At 44.2% G+C, this 20,853-nt stretch overlaps 1 protein-coding gene across 13 annotated transcripts in view; it reads right to left on the bottom strand.

Annotated features, from left to right (window-relative positions):
- The window catches only part of Unc79 (unc-79 homolog, NALCN channel complex subunit), a 228,201-nt gene that overhangs the window by 146,293 nt on the left and 61,055 nt on the right, over positions 1 to 20,853 (bottom strand). For all 13 annotated transcript variants that reach the window (XM_060388091.1, XM_060388089.1, XM_060388081.1 and 10 more), the window contains 3 exons: positions 20,123 to 20,215; positions 7,095 to 7,150; positions 6,289 to 6,418 (listed from right to left, as the gene is read on the bottom strand). In XM_060388091.1, coding sequence (XP_060244074.1) covers positions 6,289 to 6,418; positions 7,095 to 7,150; positions 20,123 to 20,215 — 279 coding nt within the window. The remainder of the gene's footprint in view (positions 1 to 6,288; positions 6,419 to 7,094; positions 7,151 to 20,122; positions 20,216 to 20,853) is intronic.

The following is a 20,853-nucleotide window of genomic DNA, read 5'->3' as shown; positions in this document are numbered from 1 at the left end:
CCAGCCTGGTCTACATAATGAATTCCAGGTCAGCCAGGGTTATTTAGTGAGACCCTGTTTCAAAAAATAAAAATGAAAATAAATCGAAGAGTTTATCAAACTCTAGTCTCCACGCTCACATACACGTGTGTGCAAGTGTAGAGAAACATGAACATTTACACATGGACATACCACACACACAAACATACATACTAATACATTGCATAATACAAAATATGTTCGCTGACCACAAAAGAATAAAGCTATGGTTCATCCTTATTGAATATCTATAGGTCAAAGAACAAACAACACGAGAACTTAGAAATTGGCACAGGTTTGGCCTGAGCATTGACAAGAGATGAGAAAGAATCACAGTGTCACCTCAGAAAATATTTTTGACAAGAGCCAACACTCCTCCATAATTAAAAATTATGAAGGACACAGGAATAGAAAGATCATATTTCAGTGTAATAAAGGACACTTACGGCAGACCTACAGCCACTACACACTGGGGGAAACATTTCAGCCAAACCCAGAAATGAGACACAACTGTCCTCCCTCTTCTCTCCCATGGTAATGCTTAGAAACTCAGCCAGAGCAATAGGCAAGAGAAAGACATGGGCACAAAGAGGAAACGGAGAAGTTAAATTATACTAATTTGCAGGTGATATAACATCCTCTATAAAAAAAACCCTAAAGATTCCACCAAAAAAAAATCTCTTAGATATTTTCAATATACTTTCATCAAAGTAGCAAGGTCAAAAATCAACATTTAAAAACACCTACTACTCCCTTGTACACCAACAACAAACTCCTGAAAAAAAAAAAAAACAGAAAGCTCTTGTGGTAGTTTGGCAAAAAATGTGGTTATTTCCCGGCTTGTCCAGAAACTCTAGCTGAGGCTAAACTGAAGAGTTTTAGATTAACAGCATTAGCAAAGGAGATTGCAATAAAGCTGTGTGGGTTTTAGTAGCCAGTCATATATGGATCAATAATGAAAAGGAGCAATCTAAGGGTCGGGGGAGAAATACAGTTTGAGGAGAAAAGGAGCACCAGGAAGTATAATGAAGCTAAGTCCAATGCTCAAAGAGCTAAAAAGTTGAAAGAAAAGCCTACCCTAAATGAAATAAAAGCAGTGCTGACATCAGGGCAAGACCCATCCGGCTGATCTTCCAACTTGTGAAAAGGAATTTTTAAAAAGCTTAAGGCTGGACTTGCTGGCTTATGCCTTTAGCCACAGCACACCAGAGGCAAAGGCAAGAAGATCTCTGAGTTCCAGGCTAGCCTGGTCTATAGAGTGAGATCCGTGACAGCCAAGCTCAGGCACCGAAGGAAACCATCAAAACCAAGAAGTTACAGATGTACTTGATCAAGGGGGCCGTGTTCCAACCCCAGAAAGAACTCGGCAGCTTCCAACACACGGAATCTCCCTCCATGACTAAGGCATGTGACAGGGGTGTCCCTACATGGAGGCCCAGAGAGGCCTTTGCATGAAGCTGTGAAGGTGAGGTCTGTATTGCCTTGAAGCCCCCAACATGCTGGAGATGCCAGAGCCATGGGATGCATACAGAGGAAGGCTGCTGACGGGGTGTGGAACCAACGGAGAGTGAAGAGTGTGTAGCAGTCAACAAAGCTGAAAAGAGTTTGAGATATGAAGAGGGCTTTGACGTCAGGCATGGAGATTTAGAATCTGGAATTTGCCCGGCGGGTTTTTGGTCCAGTATTTTCTCACTTTGCTCCCTTTCCTCCCTTTGGGGATGGTAACGTATATCCTGTGCCACTGTGTATTAGAAGCATGTGATCTGCTTTCTGATTTTTGACTAAGAAATTGCCACAAGTCTCAAAAGAAACTTTGAACTTTGGCCTTTCAAACAGTGTTGAGTCTGTGATAGACTATGGAGACTTTTGAAGTCAGACTCAATGCATTTCTGCATGCCGAGGTGGCTACAAGCTTATGGGTGTCAGGGAGAGAAAGGTGCTGGTTTGAATGAGAACAGCCCCATAGGCTGATATATTTGCATGCTTGGTCATTAAACTTCTAAACTGTAAGCCAGGCCCAATTAAATGTTTTCTTTTTTAAGAGTTGCCATGGTCATAGTATCTCTTCACAGCCATAGAACATTGAAGACAATAACTTTCAGAATAAAAGTCTAATAGATGGGTAAATAAAAATGAGTCCTGCCATTGTAAGCGTGTGTGGCGAGAGAGTACTGAAAGCCATCTGTACAATTAACATGACTGATGTTAAATTATACATTAAAAAGAAGCCATAAACGTCTTGCAGATTTGAAAGAGAATATATTTTATTGTTTTATAATGATATGGTACATGAAATAATGTTTAACGAAGCCACCACAATAAATATACACTCCTAAGGAGAGTGTGGATTATAACTGAACCAGGAAGCTGTTTGCCATTGTCTATTAAAGTTGAGTACACGTGTGCCCCTTAGCACAACAGGTCCACTGTAGGGATATATAAATATATATCTAAATAAGTATATATATATATATATATATCATATCAAAGACAGATCAAAAATGCTCAGAATAGCAGTATTTCAGCAACCAAAAGCTAGGAACAACCCAAACATTTAGTAATAGTACAGAGGATAGGAAACTTTTTGTACATGTATCTTTACGGACTATGTGTAAGTGAACAGACAAGAGTTATCCTTAGCACACAGATTAACACATGCACACACACACACACACACACACACACACATATAATGGACCCTTCCGTTTTTATAAAATTCAAACTCAGGCAAAGCTAACCTCCGATGTGAAAGGAGGGACCGTCGTTGAAGTGCTACAGTGGGAAGGTTCCACATACACCTACTGGGGATTTCTGCACGTGCTCAGTCTTAAGGGATTTCAGTTATGTAGATACAAAATCAAGACAATTAAGGAGAAGAAAGAGCCTATTGGTGGGGAAAGCACAGCAGAAAGGGCTGGTCCACCCTCTCATACAGACCTCAAAAATCCAAGTGCACTACCTTGGTTGTGTTCTATGCTGTGTCTGATGAGCCAGATCAAGCTTAGCCTGACAGCAAGCCTCCCATTCTCTCCGTCGGAAATGTAGCTAAGTGGAAACTTAGTAACAGCTGCTGTTGTTACTTGCTACAAAGACTAAGTCGTCTCTGTTTGGCATGCTGTAATAAGAAAATCACTGTATAACGTTTGTTTTAGTTCATTTTATCTGGATGGGTGTTTTACTTGAAGGTCTGGCTGTGTAGCACGTGTGCCTGGTGCCCACAGAGGCCAGAGGAGAGCGGACCCCCTGGGACTAGGGTTACATGTTGTTATGAGCTGTCATGTGGGTGCTGGGAATCGAAACCAAGTCCTCCCGCAGACCAGCCAGTGCTCTTACATGCTGAGCCACCTCCCCAGCTCCTCTGTTTGTAATCTTTGTGATAAAAGGTGGGGAAGGGCTGGGAAGGTGGCTGGGCTCATTCAGTAAAGGGCTTGCTACAGAAGGACCCGAGGTTGGATCCCCAGCACCCATGTGAAAAGTCAGGCCTGGCTGCATGTGTGCAGGGGTACAGATAGAGGAGTATCACAGGATTGCTGGCCAGCATCCACCCAGAGCTTAGAGGTTTACAGCTTAGGTTAGCCAGGGTTAGAGAAAAAGCCCATTTCCAACAACAGAGAGAGAGAAGCGACAGAGGAAGATGCCTGGCATTGATCTCTGGCCTCTACACATGCAAACCCAGGCACTCACATGCACACCACACATGTATTAAAAATTAAGAAAAAAAAATGGTTTTAGGAAGCTCTTTGCTTGATAAATGTAGTGCTTGCTCGTCATCAAAGAAACGTCTCTTTTCAACAGATGGCCACATCACAGAAAACTACAACTGGTCAAAATACAGAGAACAACTGATCATGAGGTGCCTTGCCTTAAGCAGTAAGTACATCTACAACACAACTCCTGCACCTCAGGCGCAGGGAGCATCGCAGAAGAGGGAGATGAACGTTCTCAAGAGCCAGAGGGCCCCAGATCAGCTGTGAGACTGTATCTCCCGGAAATGTCAGGAAAGCAACACCGCAACAATATGGCTGCCTCAACAAGACAGGAATGGTGACCAACGGGCTAACGTGGGAGGAGGGAATCCAGAGCTGCAAGAACAACCGAGGGTCAGCTGGTGCCAGGCGCACGGCACTACCTAGGCCCAGCGGTGCCCTCTTCCCACGGCTTTCTGTGTGTCTCGTGGTCTGTTACAGGGGGATTCTAAGAGCGTCGCTCATCGCTGAGGATGGTCCCTGCCTACGAGTAGCTGTGGGATCAGCGGTGCACAAGCGGAAGCGGACTGAAGAGCGCTGCCCCGGTAAGATACCTCTCAGGGAATCCGAGAGAATGAGAAAGGATGGCTCTGCTCTTAGCATGCACACCTAAGCCGACCTTAATGAAGAAGCCTTTGTTGGTCTTCGCTAGAGGCTTTGGCCACCCCGAAAGTGGAAATGACTGTCAGTGTTTGGGACTGTAGGATGCTCCGGACAGTGAGCCTCATCACAGCCTGCAGCAGGAACCCCTTTGCTGTTGCAAAACAACCCCAGCTCTTTCCCGGGCGCTGCGGCCTTCTGCTGGCCTCCTCACCCCACTGTCTAGCTGCCTTAGAACTTTTCAGTCCCTACACACCACCAAGATGACTGTTGCATCGGCCTCACAAGCCCTGGGGTTCCTTTTACCTTAAATTCACGTTCTATGTACCTGTGGTTTCCTCTCCTTCCCACAGTCAGTTACGTATTTCTCACTGCCTCGGCTACCAGCTAAAACTTCACTCGCTGGAGAACCTTCCTCAACAAATGCCACCCCCACCCCACCCCACCCCCACTTATCTATGGCCAGGATGACCGAGGAATCCTCCTATCATTCTCACAGATTTGTTTTTGCTCTACCTTAGCACTAGCCTCTGGCCCCACATAAAATCTCCAGGATGCTAATGACTATAAGCTGTTTTGTTTTCCTCACTGGCACCTGACTAACAGCAGACACCCCATGAATATTTGCTGAATAAAACGAATTTCTCTATCCAGACTGTATTCAGCTTAATGAGATCTGCTTTTCTGTTGGTTCCTGTATCAACAACAAAAATTCAGTGCCCAGAACACAGGTACTTCATCAAATATTTATCATACAAGCAGATCTCATTGGTATTAATCACCCACTCAAACATCACAGGGCTTGCTTAGGTCAGGGACCCTACACAAAGGGTCAGTGTCAAACATTTCCGCCATTTCACTTCTTCCTGTGTTGATGTGCTAAGTATCTGCTGGTTTGTACGTTCAAATTATTCGTCTAGCAGCAATGAAACATTCCCTGTCAATAACACAAACCATCAGTAGAAAGACCTCCGACGTCAATGAACCCTGCCCAAACATCAACCCTGCTACTACCTGTTGCACTAGTATACATCCTTTGGAATCCACCCTCCGTGGGGTAAACCATGGAGAGCACACTGAGGGGAGCTGCCTGTGGGCATCAGAAAATCCATTAGCCCCTGGGATTTCCTGATACTTTGTGACGTAAGCAGCAACCTAAAGCTCGGGTCAGTCTTTCTGTCCGTCTTTTTATGTCAGTCTGCAAGACGGTGCGGTCAAAGGAGGGCAACCCCCACTGTATCGTTGCATTTAAAGTCACTGTTTCATTGTCATGATGAGACTCTTCTGGTGACGCTGAAAATACATCCAGGCCTCTCACAAGAATACAATTAGGCAGCTGGGGCTGCAGCTAAATGACAGTAAATGGGCGGCCTTGCTCCCATCACATGTGGCTCTGTAGTAATTAACTTAGCAGTGGGCCAGAGGCCGGCCCTTTGGATAGCAATAGGGTAGGGGCTTAGGCAATCTGCTATGACGTCGTAAATATTTATTTGGTATAATTGAGGGGTCGTTGCTTTTTGTTTTGTTTTTTGCTTGTTTTTCTTTGGATTGGGTTTTGTTTTGTTTAGAAACAGGTTTTCTTATAGCCATGATGACTTCAAACCTGACTTGTAGCCAAGACTCACTTTGAACGTCTGATCCTCCTGCCTCCACCTCCTGAGTGCTAGTTATCTTAAGAGATGAGATCCTGCTATTTCGCTTAGGATGACCCCTCACATTCCTAGGCTCAACTGATCTTCCTGCCTCAGACTCCCCTAAGAGCCTGGGCCACTGGACCTGGCTAATCACCTTCTTTTTAAACACACTGTCTGAAAGGACTCGAGACAATGTCTAACGGTCTAGTATGGCCTTTCTAATGTACGGTGAGGCACAGGTGGCACGAGAGAGATGACCACGGGCCACCACAAAGCTCTTCTCCTCTTACCTGTGTATTGCAACCCCCTGTACTCGCTTATTGCGCCGGGAGGTTTTAGGTTGGGCCAGTAGTGGAAAAGCATCTGGACCGCCGGAGGCTTCACCTGCGAGGGCCCGTAGGCAATCACATAGAGAAGATCCTGTGGGAGGAAGGGACGCAGCATCAAACAAAAATAATGATCACTCACCCAGCACTACCAAAGCAGCAGAAACTCTAATAGAGAGATTAAGGCAGGTCACCTCCCTGGCTCCCACCGACCAGGTGCACTTCACAGATTGAATTACGTTAGCGTGTCATTTTCTTCATTTATTCATGTGCTTGTTTATGTGCTCCAGCAAATGATGCCCCAAGGAGAGTTCAAAAGTACACTGTTCATTAATCCTCTAATGAGATTCAAATTAAGGAAAGTTGTTTTTTTTTTTTTTTTTACAATAGTGTATGGCCACATACCAAACACTGAGGTTTTAGAAAAATGTTTTCCTAATCACATTTCTTAACAATTTATGTCTGCTAGTTGAAAAAAAAGACAAATTTTCAAGCAATTTCACATTAAAATTACACTTGTCATGCAATATAATACTTGCCTAATTCCAAGAATAAAATACATTCCATTATTCTGTCAAGACATTCTGCTCTTAAAGTTTGATTTGTGTTCTAAGTGATAATTTTACAAGCAAAAATAAAGTACAAGTTAATCACATCAAAATAATAAGTCAGGTATAAATTTGATCAAAACAACAGTTATAATATGTAAACTGTTAAAATTTATATAAATCAAGTTAGTAAATATGGGTCAATCTTGACCCAAAACTTACTTTCCAGACTTCTTGTTTATACTTCATGAGGCATTCTAATAATTGACAATGATACACTGTAGGAAGAAAATATAATTCACAATGAAATGTAAGTACCAGGAAAATCATCACTTCCGCATCTATGTTTGCTTTACTCAATAAATTAAAAAGTATTTATCACACTTTTAGAAATAATACCAGCCTTTACCTTTACCGAGCTCTATCCCAAAGCCATTTGGAAGTGCTTTACAAATTGCACTAAGAAAGCAAATACTTGATGTCTCTAGCCATTATACTTCTAAAATATAAACTCGGGACCAACGCAGCTAAGAGCTACGTGAGAAGGGAAAGAGTCGACAAATGAGGTCATACGCAAACTCATTTTTTTTTTTTTTTTTTTTTTTTAGTGAACTCATTGTTTATCAGCTGTTAAACTGAGCGATCCACACATATCACCTTACAAGTCCCAGGCTGCAGTTAGGAAACTAATGCTTACTTTCCTATCCCACGTAAGGCTGGAAGATACCATGTGACATCTGAATTGGACTAAAACAGCAGTTTCACCCCTTGGTCAATAATCCTATCCTCTCATCACAAAGAAAAAAGGATGCCTCTGAAGCCGCCAACAGATATTGCTGGCTAGAGCCGAGTCCCAGTAACAGGAAAATTGGTTTTTGTTTTGGTTTGGTTTTTGTTTGTTTTCAGTAAAATATTTTATTAATCCTTTGAGAATTTTTTAAAGGAGAATTATCCATTTATTCAAAGTTAAAGGATTAAGTACATAGACATATGATGACTTGTTCTTCATTTCTGCACGACAGAAACAGTATCTATTTTATACCAGAGAAGATGTTTTCTTTTTATTTTTTAAATTTATATGTATATATTTTAGGATGCTTGTACAGTAGTAGATTTTCACATGGCATTTTTTTAACTTTTATTAATTATACTTTATTCACTCTGTATCCCCTCCTCCCCTCCTAATTCCACCTTCCCTCCCTCCTCTTCACGAATACCCCTCCCAAAGCCCACTGATAGGGGAGGTCCCCGTCTCCTTCCTTCTGATCCTAGTCTATCAGATCCCATCAGGAGTGGCTGCATTGTCATTTTCTGTGGCCTGGTAAGGCTGCTCCCCCCTCAGAGGGAGGTGATCAAAGAGCAGGCCAATCAGATTATGTCAGAGGCAGTCCTTTGAGAATTTTATGCAGTGTATTTTGATCATATTCACCCCATACTTATCCCCATAACTCCTCCCAGACCCACCCCTTATTTTCTAGAAACCCCCTCCCAATTTGATGTTCTTTTCTTCTTCCTTCCTTCCTTCTTTCTTTCCTTCCTTGCTTCCTTCCTTCTTTCTTTCTTTCCTTCTTTCTCTCTTTCTAATAGTCTCCCAAGTCCATTTTGCTATCCATATACTCACAGGTGTTATCTGGTAACGCATGGTCAACCTATCAGGGGCCTCACCCTTAAAGAAAACTGACTCTCCCTCCCCGGAAGCCATCAGTGGCCAACTGTCCCTCAGCTATGAGTGGGGCCTTGTGAGCCCTTCATCCTCCATGAGAGAATGTTAACTGGCTTGACTTTTTCTTCCTTGTTTTTGTTGAGACAGGGTTTCTCTGTGTAGCCTTGGCTGTCCTGGACTCGCTTTGCAGACCGGGCTGGCCTGGAACTCACAGCGAGCGATCCACCTGCCTCTACTTCCCTGAGGCGTGCACCACCGCACCCGGCCTGGCTTGACTTTTTAAAAAGATTCGTGTATCTGTCTTTCATGTGTGCGCATATGTATGAGTGTGTGTATGCATGTGTGCGTATGCATGTATGCACGTATTTGCATCATGTATGTGTGAAGTACCCACAGAAGCCAGAAAAGGATGCTAGAGTCTCTGGAACTGGAGGCAATTGTGAGCCACCCCATTTGGGTACAGAGAAAGCCAAACCTGAACTCTTCATAAGAGCAGCAAGCGTCTTAACTATTGAGCTATCTCTCCAGCACAACTGGCTTAATCTTCTGTGAGCTGATGATTGCAGAGGACAGTTTCAGTCCCATCCTCCCCGACCTATGGCTCTTACACTCTTTCCTGTCCCTCTCCCATGACAGTCCCTGAGCCTTGGAAGGGAGGAAGGGAGGAGAATACAGATGTCCATTTGTAGCTGAGCATTCCATTAACACTTGTACTCTGCACTTTGACCAGCTGTGTCCACTCTACAAAAATTCTTTAGGATGTCTGAGAGCTGTTCTGATCAATAGGTATAGAAACATGAGTTTGGAGGGCAGTATGACACTATGTCCACTTAGCAAAATAATAGTAGTGGGTTCATGCCTGAGGCCTGGGAGCTCCCCATCCATTTATTATTAGCCAAATTTACAGTACCGGGCATGGTATGCATTTCCTCTTGTGGCGCAGGCCTTAAATTCAAGCCGAAAGCAGTTGGTTACCTCCATAATATTTGTGCCACTATTGAACCCATGGGCATATCCTGCCCATTATTGTAGTTCACAGGGTTCATGGCCGGGTGAAACTGTTGATTATTTTTAACCCCAGCAGCCTACAATAGCACCCTGAAGTACTATAAAAGCTAGCCAGGGGGACGCTTCATACTTAGTACCAACTTCACAATAGGGCCTGTAATTTACAGGTCCTGGTTAGAGACACCCACAGCTTTGATTCGCCTGTGTTTGCTTATTTCCATGAGCTACTTTCCACCAACACTGAAGTTTATGCACTGGTGATGTCCGTGCCATTCAAATCCTGTGGACACGTTTCATCTGGGTTTTCCTTGATTCTCCAGGTACTGCTCTCTGCTCTTTAAACCTCTCCTTTCTTGTGGCTTTATGACACAGGATGACCCTTTTTTCCCATCACCTCCAGCAGACACCACTGTTGAATGTCCCACTGCTGACCGAAGTGTCCTTTCTCCCTAGGTACCTGCCAATACAGCCTTCTCAGACCCTGCTGGAGCCAGAAGTGGCTGTGGGACCTTTCTGGGGACAGAATGCTGGCGAGGTTCCGAGGTGTGGTTAGTTGTTGTTTCTCTCTGACTTTTCCAAACTCTGCACTTCTTTCTTTTCTGTTTTGAGACAGGTTCTCACACTCTATAGCTCAGGCTGACCTGGAATTCACTGCGTAAGCCCATGCTGGCCTCAAACACACATCTGTCCCTACAGACACAGTCTCTAATGACTCGGACTGGCCTGTTTCAGATGTGGTTTTATGACGATACAACGTCCAGGGTGGTGGCCACTATGCAACCGTGAAGGAAGTCTGGGAGAAACGAGATGCTGCCTCAGCTCCTGGTATTATGGGATTGTAGTAAAATTTCCATTAAGCAAGCCACAAATGTGTCTGTAGTTTTAAAGTGCCCATAATCAGCCACACAAACACAACCTTTATAGCTCTATAGCTTTATACCTCCGGGGCAAAGTCATCTTCCCCTGCTGTTTCCCAGATTTCTGGAGGCCTGGTTATAGCACCTGTCTACCTTCAATTCAACTGTCTCCCCTTAGCCATCTCGCACCCATCCCTTTGCAGCTAATAGTAACCACCTACATGAAGTTTGGTGAAGATCACTGGCCATGTACGTGAGGTTTAAAGCTCATTAACACCAGTTCAGAGCTCCATTCTACCTGTCAGACCCATAACAACACCTAATTACCATTTTCTCTGCAGCGTTTCAAAGGCACCTTGAACACAACATGTCCAAAACAAACCCCGCATCTTCCCTCCCGTGATGGCTCACCTCCACTGTCAACCTGACTGCCTTCAGAATCACCCTGGAGACACACACCTGGGTATGTCCGCAAGGACACTTCCAGAGAGGTTTAACGAAAGAGGTAACACCCACCCAGAACACAGGCTACACCATCTCATGGCTAAAAGAAAATGAGCTGGTTACCAACATTCACCTTTCTCTGGTTCCTGGTTGTAAATGTAATGTGATCAGTTTTCTCACAAGGATTAACCGTGGCCCCTCAAACCGTGATCCAGAACGAAGTCTTCCTTCCCTGGGTTGCTTCCGTGAGGTATTTTTGCCATGGCAACATGTAAGTAACATACGTCAAGGCCTGACCTTCCTCCAGTGCTTCCTTTGTCATTAACGATCACCACCACGTTCAGTGAGAGCAAGCCAAAATCCAGGTCCTGTGCATGTTGTTCCCCAAACGGCTCTCAGTGGACGTACGCTTCTCGGGCTCAACTGCCCTTGCCTTTGACATGCCTCAGCAGATGCAGTGATTTCCCTATTGGTCCATCTACATCCAATACTCAATTGTACTGCACCCTTAGTCTGTCTGTCTGTCTCTGTCTATCTACACACACACATCACACTCACACAAAGACACTCACACACAGACACACACTCACACACAATCACCACACACAGACATATATACTCATACATACAGAAACACACACACACAGAGGCACACAGATACCACACAAATATACAAATACATATACACCACACAAATACACACACACACACCACAGACACACAAACTCACAGACACACAGACACAGGCACACACACTCAGACATACAGACACTACACACACACACACACACACACACACACACACACACACACACACCTCCTCAAGCAGCTTCAGAGCCTCCTATTGTCCTATCAGATTTGGTTCAAATGCAGGATTTTCTGCCTCACAGAGCCCACAATCCCCTGCAAATTCTCCAGTCTAACGTCATGCCAGGCAGGCAGCCCTCACTCCCCATTCCAGTTTCACCAGCCTTCCCATCCCACCAGCTTGCCAGGATACCTCTTGAGACACACAGTCCCTCTGCCGGAACCCCTAACCTCTCCCCTAACTCAAAACACTACTCATTATTCAGGCCTCAGAGTGAGGTTGCTTTCCCCAAAGAGGCCTCCTTGACATCCATAGTGAATTTAAGATCTCCCTTTACAGAGTCTGGTGACATGGGAAACTTAAAAGACGCTTTACAACTTGAACTTTGCACTTCATCTCTAATTGTTTAATGGTTCTTCATCTCCTCCAACCATATCAGCTTCACAAATGAAGACAGATCCATTCTGCCTCAAAAGCCCAGGTTTCCCAGATGGTGGTTGAGTGTTCTTCATCCTTAGGCCATCACTGAGTGCTCAAGGGTCCCAGGACCCTTGGCCTTACACAGCTTTTGATCTTCTGCAGGGCAGATTACAGGACCCTATCCAGCGTATTCCACCAACCATGCCATGAACACACCTACGAGAGCGCCCCTGTTCATGCTGCTTCCCCTCCCAAATGCCCCACTCAGTCTACGGAGCAGAACTTGATCCATGTTTTCTTTGCTCAGGAAGCATGAAGCTGTTCCCGATTCTTTCAATTCCCAGAGTTCTCTTCCTCTGAGGACTTACCGGCCTACAGTATTTAACTGGTGCCCCGTACTATTCTATGCTTTTCATTGTCTGCTTTGGGAGAGATGTCTCACTCTGCTGGCCCTGGCTGATCTGGAATTCACTATGAAGTAGGCTGGCCTTAACTGTGCAGTCATCCTCTGTTTTCCCAGTGTTGGGGTTGCAGGTGTGTGCCACCATGCCTGGCTACTCCACTTTGGCAATGACTTGTAGGAATATGCCTCATCTTCCCAAAGAAACACAGTCCTACAACAAGCCTAGCCCCTTACCTTCCAGTGTGCTTTCCACAGTACCTGGCAGAAAGCCCTGCACACAGGAGTTACTCAGCGAATGCTAGCTGCTGAAGCAAGCACCCCTCTCTTCTTTAAGATTTATTTTGTTTTTAATTATGCATACATATGTGTGGGGTGCGTGGGTCTGTGCACACGCACGTGAGTGCCAGTGAAGTTCTGAGGCATTAGGTTCCCCTTGGAGCTAGAGTTATAGGCAAATGTAAACCTCCTGATGTGGATGCTGGGAACTGAACACTGAGCTTGAGTCCTCTGGAAGAGCAGTTTGAGTTCCACTGAATCATCTCTCCAGCCTGTGAGATCTAGCCATGATACACAATCAGCTACAAAAAAACCCAAGGTATCATTTGTTTCTTCTCTACCCCTCCCCATTCTACCATAATTTACACAGCCCCTTACCTTTAAGAATGATAAAAGCATTGATAGTCTGTAGGGCAGAGGCTTTCAGAGGCCCTCTGTGGTAGGTTCCTAGGTTGTTTCCTGTTTTTTTCTTCTTCTTCTGATGTCTATCCTCTTTGCCTTTCCGGATGGGGATTGGACATTTTAGTTAGGGTCCTCTCTCTTGCCCTACAGACTATCAATGCAGATGCTGAGCCTGATGAGCAACTGTTAGGCAGAGTGAATGGAATTTTATGTAAGAACTGGGAAATAGTAAGAGCTGGAGAGGACAGGGTCTCCACAAGGAGAGCAACAGAACAAGAAAATTTGAACACAGGGAACTTCACAGAGACTCATACTCCAACCAAGGACTATTCATAGAGATAACCTAGAACCCCTGCACAGATGTAGCCCAGGGCAGTTCAGAGTCCAATTGGGTTACATAGTAATGTGAAGAGGGACTGCCTCTGACATAATCTGATTGGCCTGCTCTTTGATCACCTCCCCCTGGGGGGGAGCAGCCTTACCAGGCCACAGTAGAGGACAATGCAGCCACTTTTGATGTGAACTGATGGACTAAGATCAGAAAGGAGAGGAGAACCTCCCCTATCAGTGGACTTGGGGAGTGGCATGCATGCAGAGGGAGGAGGAAGGGTGGGATTGGGAGGGGAGGAGGGAGGGGCTTATGGGGGGATGCAGAATGAATAAAGTGTAATTGATGAAAAAAAAAAAGAAAAGAAATGCCACTCTTAGTACTATGCAAGCTATTCCTAAAAAAAAAAAAAAGAATGATAAAAGCTTATTTAAGACATTACAAGACTGTGTGTGTGTGTGTGTGTGTGTGTGTGTGTGTTAAACTGATCGCAACCATCCTCAAATGGGCGCATTGTGTATGGCAGCACTGCCATCTTGTCCCGTTACAGGTTTGAACACACCTGCACGCACTTGATCCCAAAGTGAGCCTGGCGGCTCTTCCCTCACTTTTAACTTGTTTCCCACACCATGAGACTAGTTTTGAGTCAAAAAATGTAATCCCCAATACAGAACGGTTGGTTGGCTATAAACATTTCCCCGTGAACAAATTTGAAAATAACAGAGCGATTTTGTAGTTTTCCATCAATTCAAGTCCAGGAAGAAAAAGGCAAATTGTAGCAGTTCGCTTTATTCACCCGGCACTTACACTGTGCCCGTCAGCACACCAAGGCCACACAGGCATGTGCACAGATGTTTTTAGCTTGTTGATCCTAACAACATGTTGGTGGATAGAAGGAAGGATGGTCCCATTTCACAGGAGAGAAAGCTCAGCCTTGAGGCTGGACACTTGTTCAGGGCTGCAGTGGTGACTCATTTCCAAATGAGCTGGGAAGAACTCTGTCCTCTACAGCCCCCTTCGGGCATTAGAAGGTCTGTCAGGGCCAAATCACAGTCATGTCATCACCAATCTCTCCAGCGGTGATAGGGGGAAGATGGGAGTAGACCCAGAGGCTTCGAGAGCCCGAAATTTACTTACACAGCACTCATTCAGAGGCTACGCAATTAAGGACTGCTTGTCACTTGTTTTTGTTTTGTTTTGTTGTTTTTGTTTTTTCCTGGCGATAACACTTTTCATGTGGGTTATGGTAACGCTAACAGTTGCCTCAGTTACTTTCCTTGTCTTGAAGACCAATTTGGCCAAAACACTGACTCTACCCTTGGGCCTGTTGACAGCTAGATGAGGGGAAGGCCCTTGGCCACTGTCTTCACATTGTCCATCCTTCCTCTGCCTGAATCTTTAGGTCAAATTCTATATGTGGATATGATATGCTGATCACTGGAGAAATTTGTGTCCAGAAATATAGTACAGGGTTATTTAGGTTGTCCTGGACTTGCCTTGTCTCTCTTTTCTCCCATCAAAGCCAAAGACATCGACCAGCCCCCGTGACTGGAACCACCAGTGTAATGAAAGTTCTGTTTTGTTTTTTTTTTTTTTAAAAAAAAAAAAAACTCAGTTATGTTATGTAAATATTTTGTTTTAATCCCGAGCGTGGGATTTTAGTTTGGGCTATAGTTTGTCCACAGCTGATAATTGTCTCATGCGAGGCGTGGCCTTTGACAGCTGGTGAGGGCTTGCCTCCTGAGGCAAGGAGAAGGGCATGATGGTCCAGGGCTCTGAGGATATAAATATGAGGGCCCAGACAGAGAAAGGGTGGCATTTGATGGTGGTATGTGGCAGTTTGGAAAGACCAGGGATGGTGTGGCAGCTTGGAGACTGATGGAGGCAAACGTTTCAATGCAGCAGCTTGGAGGAGACTGCTTGCTATGTCTGCTGAGGACGGAGATTGGTATAACCCCCAAAAGAACCCACAGACCCTAAACAGCCGGGAGAAATCAAGGGGTCTGCACTCCCTCCCCACTAACTCTCTCTCTCCTACCTAGGGTTGGGGTGTTGGGAGGGAGAGACTTTAAGGAACCCCAAATAAAAGTTTTTTTAAAAATGAACACAACACATCAGACCATGAAAAAATAAAAAGCAGTGTTGATGAATGTTCTGGAAGGTCTGTCTCATCCCAGAGAAGACAAGAATATTCCTCCCTTTATGACCCCATTTCTGTCCATCATTCCTCCTGTCCTATATATGGAACCCCACTCCCCTGCAGTTGAGAAGCTAATTGGTGAGTACCGTCTCCCCTCTTCTTCATTATTTGGCCACTGAATAAAGACTTACTTTCTCCCCACCACACAGACATTGCTTATTCCAAGGGAGGAAGTCCCAGACCCACTTCCAGGAACAAATCCACATACAACTAACTTCAAAATTCCACTCCAATCTACTGATGGCCAACAACAGGACCCACTCCTCATGAACACTTTAATTCGCTAGTGTCGAAATGAGGAATCCTTTCACAACACAAAATATAATAAATGGGGGTTGTATTTTGATGTCTTTTAAGGTAAACAGTGTGATAGATTATAGCTTGCCATAAAATAAATATTTCAATTAAATTCACATAATAATCATAGCAATGTTATACTTGAGGATGTTTTAGACAGACTGTCCCTCAAAAGCCACATGTTAAATTCTAATCCCCAGAATGACATCTTTAGGAGGTGGGCTTTAGAATGTGCTGAGGTCATAAAGGCAGAGCCCCCCTGGTTGGGTTTAGTGACCTTTTTAATATTTTATTTGTAGTAATTCGTTATTAAATTATGTGTATGGAGCAGCTGTGGATGTGATTTCAGTACTTACAGAGCCCAAAAGAAGGAAATGGATGCTATGGAGCTGAAGTTATAGGTAGTTATGAGCTGCCCAACATGGGTGCTGGGAATTGAACTTGTGTCCTCTGAAAGAGCAGTATGCACTCTCAACTGCGAAGCCATCTCACCAGTCCCCTAGTGTCCCCACATTTAAGGCACAAAAGAATCCCTTTTCCTTTCTGCTATGCAAGGACAGAACAAATAAATTCATCTATGAACCAGGAAATGGGCCCCTACCAGACTAGAAAATCTGAAAGGAGCCTTTAACTAAATTCTCTAGGCTCTGATCCACGAGACATAAACCAGTCACGTGTTAAAGCATCCCTGTCACAGCTGATCTGGACTAACACAGGAGTGAGACTTACAATTACCCGGGAGACAAACTGATGTGTTTGTCTCTGAGACTACTACCAAGAGAGGTTCAACTGAGGTGGGAGAAATGTAAGAAGAGCCATTTCATGGGGTCTTAGCACTGAGTTAAAAGTAGAAAACACTAGAAACTCCAGCCTTTACCTGTCTCACTCCACTTCCTGACTATGAATGCAACATGGCAGCTACCTCACGTTCGGGCAGGCATGCCTTCCCTGCCCGTGTGATGTGCATCCCTTAAACTACCAGCCAAGTAAACCCATCCTTGCTTGTGTTGATCCTGTCGGGATTTTGCCACAGCATCGAGACAAGTGCCTATCATAAAGCCAAACAGACTGAAGCAGGGAACTGGTGCCGAGAGGGCTTGGGGGGGGGGGAGGTAGGGCTACTGGAACAAACACCTAAAACTGCAGACTACAAGCATTGGGAGGTACATCCTGGAAATGCCACCGTTACCATGAATGACTATCAAAAAAAACTGTGTGAGGACTTAGAGAAGAGCAGAGAAAGCCTCACGCTTCTGAAAGAATGCTGAGCCGCATGTTGGTTAAAAAAAAAAATTGAACAGTAGAGGCGATTCTGAGGTGTCAGGCAGAGATGGGGACATGCAATTGCAAGCTGGACGAAAGGCCATGCTTGTCATAAAGTGACAGAGAACGTGGTTGAACCATGTTCACGTCTCGGTGTTCTACAGAAGGCAGAGTCTGCGAGAGATGAAACTGGTTGAGGAAATCCCTAGGGAAGAGCTAAGAGAGTGACCTGCTTCGTGTTTTTATTTTTGTTTTTGTTAATGTTTTCTGAGCATTTGTAGTCAGGTTCCAGAAGAGAGAAATGACCTCAATCAGAGTTGTGAAAGAAAGAACAGACCAGTTGAAAGTTTGGAAACTCCTCAGACTATCTGTATTGAAAGGATGACAAGGCCTAGAAGAACAGACCCCTGGGTGTGTGAATAGAAAACACATAATCAGCCCACACAAGAGAAGCCATGCACTGTGGTCCAAGACCCCCAAAGACAACTTAGGAACAAATCATCACAACTGCTCCTCCCATCACAGGCCTAGAGAACAAGGGACCAAGTACAATATGGCTTCAAGTGGAGGACCTCACATTGCAGGCTATCTCTAGCTCCTGCACTCTGATGCCTTATTCTTTATCTGCCCAAATGCAGCTCTTTAGGCCCCACAGTAGCGTGCACCACAGCCAACAAAGTTGTGGGTACGTGGATACTTCCACTCAAAAGTCAAAGGATACCCTGAAAAGCCATGGGCGCCAGATCGCAGACTTGGAGCTTATTTGGCAAAGCAACAGAAAAGATAGGGCTGCCACCACAGAGGGTCGATAAGGAAGGGCGTCAAGTCAAAGGAGATTATGTTCAAGGCTAAGGTTTGATGTTGAGTTTCAAACTCATCCCTTCTCCTTTTGGGATGGAAATACCTACTCTCTCACTGGCCCACCTCTTGTTTACTTATCTGTTTGCTTTTGTTTAGGGATTTAATACTCAGCAGCCCCTATGCTAAGCAAGTGCTCCACCACTGAGCTGCAGCCCCAGTTTTGAGGCTGCATGTAATGTTTCGGAAGCATGTAACGTATTTGCTTTCATGCGTTCACAGCCAAAGGGCACACCATTCTGGATAAATCATGCCTCGAATTCAACAGTTACAGATTTAATGGTATTTATACAAACTGTTGGTCCTCAGATTTTTTTCATGGAAAGAATTAACACTTTCAGGGTTGTCAAGATGGAACTGATGTATTTCGGGTGTGAAAAGGACACAAAGTTAGGGAGGTGAGATAGAATGCTGATAAATCAAACATCTGTGTTCCCAAACATCCCTATTAGAGCCTAGCCCCCGGTATGATGATGTCAGGAGGCAGGGTCTTAGGAGGCGTTGAGGGCGGGAGGACAGCGTTCTCACAAATGTAACAGTGTCTTTATAATGGTAGCTCCGGAGACCTCCTTCCCCTTCCTTCATGAGAGAAGACACAACAACATACCTCCTATGCAGCAGGGAGTAAACCCTCACCGGAGAATGAGTCTGCTTGGATGTGGATCTTAGATTTCCCGGCTTCCAGGACTGCTCAGAAACATCTATTTGCTGTTTTTAAGCCTTCTTATGGTGGCCCAAGTGAGCCAAAACAGAGAATAGGCGCATGCACCTGCCTGTTCCAGTGACTCTGGAGGCTGAAGGTGGAGGGCTGACCTAAGCCAGGAGGTCAGCCTGGGCAACATAGCAAAGCCCCATCGCAAACAACAAGTCAACAACAAAAACTACACACACACGGTGACACTAAGGGTAAGCTGTATTCGTGAGTACGAAGAAAATACAGTATATGAAATCTCAAAGAATTAATAAAAATACTATTTTTAAAGTTTTAAAATAAAAACTCAATTATTATATTCTATTTAAATAGACTAAAGAGAATGTTATAAAATGTTCTCACTTTCCAAACCAACATTCAATGACTATAAAAACAGAGTTCATATTTTACATATGATTTCAACAGTGAGCTTTTAGGGCAGTTCCTCCTAATTAATTTGCAGTTATCCCAACAAACACAACCAAACACCCTGGGCAAACCCATCCAATACCACAGTAATCTAAGACACAAAAGCAAAAGTAGGTTATCATTCTTCAGCCATTCAACTCTAATACAACTTTTCAGATAATCCCAGCACTCAGGGAGGCTGGGTGGGCCGCTGTGAGTTCGAGGCCAGCCTGGTCTACAAAGTGAGTCCAGGACAGCCAAGGCTCCATAGAGAAAATCTGTCTTAAAAACAAAAAAAAACCTAAAAGCTAAGTCACCATAAAACAACTGTTTTCTCTTGGGCAATTAGAAGGCTACTAAAATTCGTCTAGCCCTTGACACAACACATCCCTTTTTATCAACTTAGTCTACGAAAAACCTGCAACTTGGTAAAAGATTTACGTTCAGAGATAGCTCTATGGCATTAGCAATGCAAATTTACCCAAATCATCAGTTTAGTTATCATTAGCAGTTCAAGTGCAGTAAACATATATAATGCACATGTATGTATACATGAGTCGATATATGCAGTATACATGTGTGTGTGTGTGTGTGTGTGAATGTCAATCCTCCTGCCTCACCTTCCCAAGTGCTAAGAATGCAGGCATGAGCCACACTAGCCTTGATCTACATTTTTAATTTAACTTTTTCTATATAGTTGTCAATTTCCAGTCATCGAAAACATCATCCCCAGACATTCTAAATTGTTCCCCAGCAGACCAAATCTTCACTACTAGCAATAAAGCGATTTAAACTCACAAGTCTGTCTTTAACACATCTGCTGTCTCTTCTGCCTAGAGACGTTCTCACATGAAAGAACCGTGTTTGTTGGAGGTTGCCTCGGCATAGTTTTGGGGCCGGTCAAGCTGCTAGGTTTTTACTTACCTGGGTTAGAGGTGTACTGCATTGCAATCATTAGCATGGAGGATGCAGAGAGGTTAACATGGGCCGGAACACCTTCTCTCCTGGAGGAACCCACTGCAACCAAAATTTTCTGATTAGATACAAATTGATTTCTAAATATGAGCACACACTTGCCACCTTACATAGAGCCACGAAAAAAAATTTTTCTTTCTCTTTCTTTCTTTCTTTCTTTCTTTCTTTCTTTCTTTCTTTCTTCCTTCCTTCCTTCCTTTTTCTTTCTTTATTTCTTCCTCCCTTCCTTCCTTTTCCTTTCTTTCTTTCTCCCTTCCTTCCTTTTCCTTTCTTTCTTTCTTCCTTCCTTTCTTTTCCTTTCCTTCCTTCCTTCCTTCTTTCTTTCTTTCTTTCTTTCTTTCTTTCTTTCTTTCTTTCTTTCAGAAGGTGTCTCTTGCACCATAGGCTAGCCTCAGATTTTTTATGTAATTAGGATGACCTGGAATTCCTGATCCTTCTGCTTCTATCTTTCAGTGCTGGGGACAGAGGTATGCACAACTACACCCAGTTTACGTAACGCTGGTGATCAGATCTAGGGCCTTGTACTTGTTAAGAGAACGCTACAAACTAAGCCATACACCCAGCCCCAAAGCCAAAAGAAATTCCCAGAAATAAAACCACAGAAGTTCTTGCACGAACACCACCATTGTCTGCCACTGTAAAAACATCTAGAGCGTAGCCACGTGGAGAAGGTGTAAAAG

The sequence above is a fragment of the Meriones unguiculatus genome, chromosome 7, assembly GCF_030254825.1.
Source record: "Meriones unguiculatus strain TT.TT164.6M chromosome 7, Bangor_MerUng_6.1, whole genome shotgun sequence".
NCBI classification, from domain to species: Eukaryota; Metazoa; Chordata; class Mammalia; order Rodentia; family Muridae; genus Meriones; species Meriones unguiculatus.
Note: the sequence above shows the minus strand (reverse complement) of the source record. Positions and strands in the feature narration are given on the sequence as shown.